General features: G+C 40.8%; 1 protein-coding gene across 1 annotated transcript; it reads left to right on the forward strand.

Annotated features, from left to right (window-relative positions):
* The first annotated feature begins 77 nt into the window (after positions 1 to 77).
* On the forward strand, positions 78 to 9288 carry DIO2 (iodothyronine deiodinase 2). The gene is given in 2 exon segments (XM_007465472.1): positions 78 to 314; positions 8713 to 9288. Coding segments are annotated over 2 exon segments (798 nt in total). The 5' UTR covers positions 78 to 92.
* The last annotated feature ends 365 nt before the right edge of the window (positions 9289 to 9653 follow it).

Below are 9653 nucleotides of genomic sequence, written 5' to 3' on the forward strand. Positions count from 1 at the left end.
TCCCCCACCCCCTCAATCACCACCCCCCTTTTAAATAAGAGGGTGAAGGGGAACCAGAGCGCACAAGGCAACTGACCCAGGAGGCAGAGAAGATGGGCATCCTCAGCGTAGACTTGCTGATCACACTGCAGATTCTGCCAGTTTTTTTCTCCAACTGCCTCTTCCTGGCGCTCTATGACTCGGTCGTTCTCCTCAAGCACGTGGTGCTGTTGCTGAGCCGCTCCAAGTCCACTCGCGGGGAGTGGAGGCGCATGCTGACCTCAGAGGGGATGCGCTGCATCTGGAAGAGCTTCCTTCTCGATGCCTACAAACAGGTGAGCTGCGCCGAGAGGGGCTTCTCCGCAGGGCGGCCAGGGCAGGGGCTGGAATGTGGGGGGCCGGGTGCCAGCTGGAGCACTGGAGTGAGAAAGGTGCAGCCCTATTTGGGGGCCTAGCGGTTATGCTCGAGGGCGCTCCTGTGTCTACTCTCTACACCTGTCACACACAGTAGATCTGGGGATGACAGGTATTAAGTCACAGTGACTCTGCGTGACCTGAGAAGGAGTCTTCCTAATCAGGGTCGTTAATGGCTGGCTGTGACTTTGGAGTGGAAGGCATTGGTGCCTGTAGAATAACTTTGAGAAAAGTCAGAAAGTGTTGGGGGAGGGCAGACCGCTGCATTTATTCTGCCCTTGTCACGGACTGGCATTTTTTGCTTGATGAAAGGCTATGTGAGGTGCATTAGGAAAGACAGTTCAATGGGTAGGCATTCAAAAGCAAGAAATAAAGAAAACACCACTCAGGGAGCTGGCAAGATTTCACAAAATAATAACAGCAGGTATCATTTAGCACAGTGGCTGCTTCGTTTCTGGTAGAAGTAAGAGTTAATGAGAGCAAGCCTGTGTGCACCATCATCCTCTACCTTGATTTGGATTAGAACCTTTTGAAGCGGTTATTAGGCACTGAGTCTGGAGTTACTAGATATCTGTTTGAAGAAGAAAGATCTGAGAACTAGCTGTCAAAAATCCAGACTTTGTTAGAGAAACCACATTTGCTTTGTTTCTCAAAAGTTAAGTAAGTTGTCTTAGAAAGAGCAGATAAATCTATGGTTCATGGCAATCCCAAAGCTCTTATAACTGGTGCCTGGAACACTGGAGCAGTCGCCTCACTTACCTGCAGAAGCTGCGTCCCAGGGGCTGCCCTTTCAAAACCAGAGTGATCTTTGTTTCTAAGTGGAGCATGCTGTTTGGAGATGGTGGAGCACCCTCAGCTCAGATCTTCTTAAGGGGCAAAGAGGAAAGGGCACTGGTCCTTTGTCAGTTTGCTCTCTCTCCCTGTGCCCGTGGGACTCCTGAATGTCCCTGGGCTTAGGAAGAATTGACTCATCTGGCAAAAGCTAGTATCAAAGCAGACATTCTTGGTTTTCCCTAACAGTATTGAGAGACCTTGTCCGAGATGCCAGGAAGGGAGTTTGAGAAGAATACGGGAGCTAGTGAAGTGGTGTACTATAGGCAGGCAGTGCCTCAGAAACAGAGCTGGAAAACTCAGAATGAGAGGGGGAAGGAGAATGAGTCCTCCATAAATAAATACTAGAAAAATAAGTCTAGAGAAGGAACTTATGCTTACCAAGGGGGGTAGGGTGGGCAGGAAGTGTTAGATTGGGAGTTTGGGATTGACATCTACACACTGCTATATTTAAAACAGCTAACCAACAAGGACCTACTGGACAGCACAGGGAACTCTGCTCAACACTCTGTAATAACCTAAATGGGAAAATAATTTGAAAAAGAATAGATACACGTATTTGTATAACTGAATCATTTTGCTGTACACCTGAAACTAGCACAATATTGTTAATCAACTGTACTCCAATATAAAATAAAATTTTTTTTAAAAAATCTATGCACCAGGAATGGAAAAGAAGTAATTTCTAGTAGCAAGGAATCCAGAGTAGGATCCTTCCATTGAAAATCAAATAAGTGTTCAAGAAGAGAATACTCATGGTGGATTAGGGAAGTTTTCCTACAGTACATGTCTTTGTTATTGAGAGCAACCTGCAGAAGGTTGGCATTTGTTGTCCTAAAGACAGGAACATAGTAAGAGCTCTTCTTAGTAAGTGAAAATTTCTTTATAATAGTTCGAAACGGTGCTCAAAGTTCTAACAGTAAAAACTCACTGTATATTATGTACATGGGGTGAATGGGAGATGTGGGAAGGACATGTTGAGATATCATTTCATTTCCACACATGTATACGCTGAGTGTGAAATGTTCACATTTTGTTCTGGGGGTAGAGAATTTGGAGGAGGGTGGGGTGCGCACACACAAGTATGTCAGGCATGCTACGAATTAGGAAGCTCCCTCATCTATACCTGTATTTCATAGGTGTTAGGAGATAACATGGCAATGTCAGTTATTTGGTCTCAGCATATTAAACTCTTATTTTTTCAAAGCCAAGTGACTTCTGCCTATAGAAGAAAAGGCACTGCTTTGGAGAATTTTACCTGTATGCATGTATATTCTCACATAAAATATGGGGGTTGTGATGTTACCCACAAATATTAAGTGAGGTCGTTTCTGCTGTTAAGCAGCTTATTGAAATAAAAAGGGAAAAGGAAACAAATGCCTCTAATAAACTTGATCATTTGTTTATTTTTTCACCAATGTATAGTGTTTCATTGTGTCGCAATATTTCACTATCCCTACGCTAAGAGACTGAGAAGGATGAGTGATTTGTTTTCCTTTTTGCACACGGTGTGTGTATTCTTCTCCTGTATTGTTTCTGTCTACTGATTTGATTAGTGACCAAGTTCATGACTGACATTATTATGTTTGTTTTTATGACTTATATAATAGCTGCCAGGAGAAGAAGCAACGCAAGAACCCATATATCCAGAGATAAGGCTGGACTGGGTGTGTGATGGATGGAAGCATGGTGAACACAGCTTGCACTGAGTTTAGGTCTCCTTCTGTCTCCAAGTGTAGCAAGGGCGTTCGCGGCTGTGGTGGCACTTGAGGGTCACTCAGAATCTGTGAGACAGATTGAATCACTTCCCCAAATGCTACTGTCACCTGTGCCACTGCCTTTGGGTGTAGCCCTGTCTAGAGACACACTGGAGGAGTCTCTGTTTGAGACGGCATCACAGTGTTTCACAATCCTGACTTGCGTTATTTTGAGGCTGCCACCCCCAGAAGCGGAGTTTTCCAGGGTGAGGCGTGTGCACACGCCATACGATGAGGCATGTCATTTCTAATTCTCCCGGTTGTTGAATGGCAGATACTTGGGAAGCTATTTAGAGAAAGTGCAGTAAAAGTGCTGTGCCTGTGTTTGGCTCCTACAAGAGGCAACAAAGAAATGAAAACAAATTAGAACAAAATAAAACAAAAAAAACCCTTCTTCATTAAAATGTTGAATGGGATTTAAAATTAACTTTATAGGGAAGCCCTTAAAGACAGTTTGGGTTTGGTCAGAGGGAGGTCCATGCAAGATTTGGAGGAAAAAGAAAATCTACTGAATTTTGTGAGAGATTGAGGTGTATAACAGATGTTTATTATTTCAGTTTTCCCTAGTCAGTGTCATTGCATCTAACGCTGCATCCTTGTGCTGGTGCTCAAAGACTCAAAAATACAACCAGTAAACAAACTACTCTGTCTGGGAGCCTGGCTCCCACCTAAATGAAGTGTAAAAGTAAACACACAGTATAGATGCTGACAAGCAGTTTAGCTTCTACATGGTCAGTATTGCTGTGGCACAGAAAACATATTCATTTGAACATATAATTTTGGTTTCGAAAGGGTCTCTTTAACATTCTCTTCCTCCTCTTCATTCACCTCAGCCTTTGACACTCGTTTCTACAATGGAAAATGGCTCTTTTAAGAAAGAAACATTCCCAAAAGAACACAAAGAAGGCTACAGCCAGAGCTTGTCCATCACTTGGATAAAACACTGGAAAATGACAGAGCTTAGAGCTATATTTTTCAAGTTACAAATCAACAAGAGAATAGCTAACAGGGAATTGAACTCAGAGGAAAGAGTAGGTAGCTTATCCTTCAACACTGATTTATTGGGCCAATTTGAATATAAATGGTTAAAATGCTGCTTAATAATTGTTTGGCCACATTTGTAAGGACATTGATGTAGGCTGGTCATTATGTCAAAGAATTCGAAATTTCCTGACAGTTAATAAAGCCATTCCAGGGCTTTGGGCAGCAAAAAGGATGTGTAAAAATAATTCTGCCGCATACCTACCCCATTTTTATCATCTGCTTTGCTTTCTGTCATGAGATTAGGTGATATTTTGTCCAGAAGCCTTTCTCAGGCTGTGGAAAAGAAAAAAAAAAAACAAGGTTAGTAGTATATGCTCTATTTCCAGCTGCTACTTGATGAATGGTTCTTTCTTTTTTTTACCCCTTGCCCTGCATTTCACAGTCCACATGCGAAAGCAGCGTTATCCTTTTCCCCATGCACTGAAAACTGTCAGCAAAAGGAATCCCATCATCAAGGGAATCAAATATATGTCATATATTTACATTCTTGTTCATATTTATAAATATGGCTATCACAACATTTGAGCTTGGCCCAGAGATGTCTTCTGTTGTAGAAATACACACCCTTTATTTTCCTCCCTTGTTGGTGTTGTGTTCATGTTGATTATAAAAACATAAGAAAGGACAACTGTAATAGTGCAGATGAGAGAGAGGAAAGTCAGTGATGACGATATTACATTTTACGTATGTCCTTTCTGATCCTCGCAAAATAAAGAGACCCTTTGGGAACATCGGAACTTCAAGACCAATTAGTGGAAATGATGCTTGTGTTTGGGCATTAAATACTGGGCAGGGTTCTCTTTAGAGCGGCTAATGCTGGCAGGGGAAGAGGGACCGACCCAATTACTCTTTCGATGCTGGCAGGGAAAGAGGTACCGACCTAATTACTCTTCCGCAAGAGTAAAAAATGCCTTTTGAATGCCTCTTTGGCAAATATGTCTCATTAAGGACAAAAACCAAACACAAACCCTCTAAGAAGGAGAAATTAAGATGATAGGTAACTTGTGGCCAGGAGACTTTCTGTGCCACTGTGGGAAATTAAAACAAAGTTTGGGAGTACCAGGGGATAGCCTGTTTTTGTCAGGCTTCTTTCCTGCAGCCTAAATGTTATTATGGGACCAACTTTATTTTCTTCATCATTCTGGCTTTTTGTCAAGGAATGATTTGCTCCTCAGGAAAGCAAAGATCTTCCATCATTGAAGACAATGGTGGTTCTCCCATTCCATCTCAGCAGGGTGAAAAGCCAAGCAAACCAAGAAACTCTCCATTTGTAACTTTGGTCACAATACGTATTTAATTTTCATGGTGACCAAGTAGGAAGACAAGAAATGAACAATAATGTCCTTCTAAAAGATTTTTTTTTTCCGCTTAAGACAGACTTTCACTTTTTTAATTGTTAAAGTTTATTTTCTTTATTGTTGCTAAATTGTCCTCTATCAGCAGTTTTCAGCAAAGATGGACAAATTTTATGATCAGTCTGTGGCACTTATAAAAGCAGATTACTGGTCTACTCACATCTGGACTTCCAAAAAATGGGTGTGTGTTTCTCCCTTGTAGTTTTATTAATAGCACTGTTCTTACCTGTGCATTTTCTCTTTCCTAGTCACGCTCACTAAAAGGATAATTCTGTTTATGACATTTTAACCTGCAGTCAAGTCCTACGGCTGCTCAACAGAATGAAGAGGATGGGTTACTTTCATTTTACGCTCTGACCAGCTGAGATAATCAAGAACAGATCAACAGCATTAGGTGTTGATCGTGGCGGTACTCTACAGTGGGATCCAGGATTCACTCTTCTAAATAAGCTGCCTCAGTTAGCTCATCCATCACCCAAATGTGATTGTGTTCAGTGTAGGTTAAGGTTATTATTAAGCATAAAATTCTTCACTGACCTCTACCTAGGATTACAACAACAATTAATAATAACAATAATTTATGTAATAAATTTTAAAGTGTATGTATAAATTTTCCCCCAGCTTAACAAAATACCAACACCTCCCGCCACCCCTCTCCCCCAAATACCAAAGAGCATTATGTATTTGGTAACTTTCCTCACTTTTGATTTTAAAGTTAAGATGTTGTACTTTTTCTCAGTTTTCGAAGTTGAACTAGTCTGTTTGTATTTTGAAAAGAATTATGTGGCTGAACGATACATTGTCACTAAGAAGGAGAAGGTGCTTTACCTTTCCAAGAAAATTAATTACAGGTAACAAGAGTGTCACCTGTGACTGAAGTCAGATTAGATTACTCAGTTGAATAATCAGGAATAATGCAAGGATCAACAGTTCAGCTTGGGTGAGAGTCAGGGGCGACAGAGGCCCATTTAACAAGGCTGCGCAGTTGCTCAGAGTTCTTAAAAATGACTCAGAAATGCAGGTGGATGTTTTTACCTACCAAGAACCTCCAAGTCTGTAGTCCAGAGATGATTTTTCTCCTGTGTATGGGTTGCTCACTTAATGAGAAGTTGCTACAACAGCTAATGGATTCAGACTGATCTGAATGCATTCAGATCTTTATATCACAGTGTGTTGCAAAACACAGCACAACGATATTGTTAAAAGCACCCGTCCTAGAATCATTATTGCTATTTGACGTGGGAAACGTCTAACGAGAAGGTGATGGTAACGCTACCTATTACTTAAATCTACAAAGAAGTACAAAAAGAACCCATAGATTAAAAAGTTTATAATACCTTTAAAATGTATATATCTTTAAATTTTGCGTACATTTTAAAACCTCAGAGACAAGTCTAGCTCATATAAAACAGTCCAGCTAAAAGTGGCTTATTCGGTTTCTTCACCCAGTGTCACTTGCAAATTAACCAAGAAAATACAAATAAAATAGCTTTCTTCCTGATAGTGACTGAAAACAAATGAACTTATTTAAACCACACCAACAGCTTCCTTTTCTAAGAAAGAAATTTGTTATTCTAAGATTTCTTTTAGAAAACTAACAGTACTTGTTTCAGACCTGCCCTGCTAGGATTTTTTCACAAGGGAGAGAAAGGGCTTCTTTACTTCTTTCTGTGCAGTTAAAATGAGTTATGCATTAACATCAGATAGAAGCTTCTGAATAAAAGCCCTTGAGTGCTTTTTTTTTTTTTTTTTTTTTCAGTTTGGTTTTAAGTGACTTCAATTAACAGCAGTGTTATATGTGGTGGTATTTATATGAGGGGAAAAAGTCGATCCAGTTGGAAGTGTTTTATAATATTAAGGATAGTGTATAAAAATCAACTGTACTGTTGTTAGTTGTCCCCAATGTTTCTGGCTTTGATTAAACCATTCTAGGGGAAGATCCAATTGTATTAATTCAAACTGAAGTAATTGGCTCTTTTATGTTGCCTGCTTTTTATTATCAGTTTACAGATTCAAAGACCAGCAAACTTTCTTTCAGTCTGTGTTCAACAATTTAAACTACGTGCAAAGAGGGTACCTGGAACAACTTTCCTCTATACCTCTTCTGCCTGAGTACTTTATAATTCAGAGGAAGTTGATAATAAAATGTGTGGTAGAAAAGTAAATGGTTTGTGACTTCTTAGATTAAAAAAGTGAAACAAACAAAAAACACATGTAATATGAGAAATTAAAAGTAGAATTCTGCAGAAAGTAAGATTTTTATGTTTTTGTTCACTCATTTGTTTGTTTAATGGAAATGGCGAGGTTCTAGTCAAAAGAACCCCAAAGTATTCAGTAGCCATAGAAGTCTTTGGGAAGGCTGTCACACTGAGGAGAGCTCAAATCACTTCTAACAATAGATATTTTTTAAAACAGAGAATTGGTCAGGAAAACAGTATTCTGTTTCACAGTTTTGGGCGGCATCTATAATGGCAAACTACACACCCACAATGATTTATAGTGTACAAAGCTCTATTCCTATGTCATCCTCCTATAACCGTATGAGGAAGATAGGGGTTGTTATCACCATTTTACAGATGGGAAAGCTGAAGTACTGAAGGGATTAAGTGGGAGTAGCTCTTCTTATAAATGGTGGACCCCCGGTTTTCTAGTTCTGGGCAGGAATAGAGCCCACTGGTACCCTTGTCCATTGGTTGAGCTTAAATGACTTAGTATCAGGCAAGAAAATAAAGGTCTTTTCTGAGTACTTTAGAATTCAGAAGTGGGAATACAGAAAGAGGTACTATGTCCCACAATTCTGATAATTTATTTTAAAGTGGACCATTCACTTTTTACTTTTAAAATGAAGGCAAGGACTTCCCTGGTGGTCCAGTGGGTAAGCCTCCGCACTTCCGTTGCAGGGGGCACGAGTTCGATCCCTGGTTGGGGAACTAAGATCCCGCATGCTGCAGGGCACGGCCAAAAAACGAACCAAAAAACCCACAAAAATGAAGGCAATTAATCATTTGTTGTATATTGTGTGCTAAGCACTGACACAAGATAAGGATAGTAAAGAATACCAGTCTCAACTTAATTATGAAGAGAGTTAACTGCAGCGCCTTCAATCATGAAAATAATTACCTTTAGTGACTATACAGAATGAAAAGGACTCTTATTCTCTTTAGGGCCATTCATTACATTACCTGCTCTTTACTCAAATCAATATATGTTTACCATATCCTCTGAAGGAAACACCACATTTTATTAGAGCCAGTTGTTTCTACACAGAGTGAATTAAAGTGACAATGTGCTCAATGCGGTATTCTCTCCCTCTTCCTGTTTTTCACCACCAGGTGAAACTGGGTGAAGATGCTCCCAACTCCAGTGTGGTGCATGTCTCCAATCCCGAAGGAGATGACAGCAGTGGAAATGGTGCCCATGAGAAAGCAGCTGATGGAGCTGAGTGCCACCTTCTTGACTTTGCCAGCGCTGAGCGCCCACTGGTGGTCAACTTCGGCTCAGCCACTTGACCTCCTTTTACTAACCAGCTGCCAGCCTTCAGCAAACTGGTGGAAGAGTTCTCATCAGTGGCTGACTTCCTGTTGGTCTACATTGATGAGGCTCATCCTTCAGATGGTTGGGCGGTGCCTGGGGATTCTTCTTTGTCTTTTGAGGTGAAGAAGCACCGGAACCAGGAAGACCGATGTGCAGCAGCCCACCAGCTAATGGAGCGTTTCTCCTTGCCGCCCCAGTGCCAAGTCGTGGCTGACCGCATGGACAATAATGCCAATGTCGCTTATGGGGTAGCCTTTGAACGTGTGTGTATTGTGCAGAGACAGAAAATTGCTTATCTGGGAGGAAAGGGCCCCTTCTACTACAACCTTCAAGAAGTCCGGCATTGGCTGGAGAAGAATTTCAGCAAGAGATGAAAGCTAGATTAGCTGGTTAAAAGTATGATTGTAATAGAGATTTTTTTTTTTTTTTAAGTTATGTAAAGACAAGGAAACTAAGAGCTGAATCCACTATTTCAACTGAGTCCCATTGTCTCACTGAAAGGCAGGAATTTACGTGTCAGAAGAACATAAACCTCTAACATCTCGATACTACTTTCACCACTTAAATGGCTTTTGGCTAAATAGTAGCCCCGTTACTTCTCTTCCTGGTGAAAAGCCCTGAATGAAAAGATCCCAAGATGGAGAGGAAGAAACCTTGTGTCAGCATGTGTTCCTTTCTGCCCTGAAAAAGAAGTGATACCTCTGATGCATGCCTTGGGACCTGAAGAAAAGACTTACCT

This window comes from Lipotes vexillifer, unplaced genomic scaffold (assembly GCF_000442215.2).
Source record: "Lipotes vexillifer unplaced genomic scaffold, Lipotes_vexillifer_v1.1 scaffold1380, whole genome shotgun sequence".
Taxonomy (NCBI): Eukaryota; Metazoa; Chordata; class Mammalia; order Artiodactyla; family Lipotidae; genus Lipotes; species Lipotes vexillifer.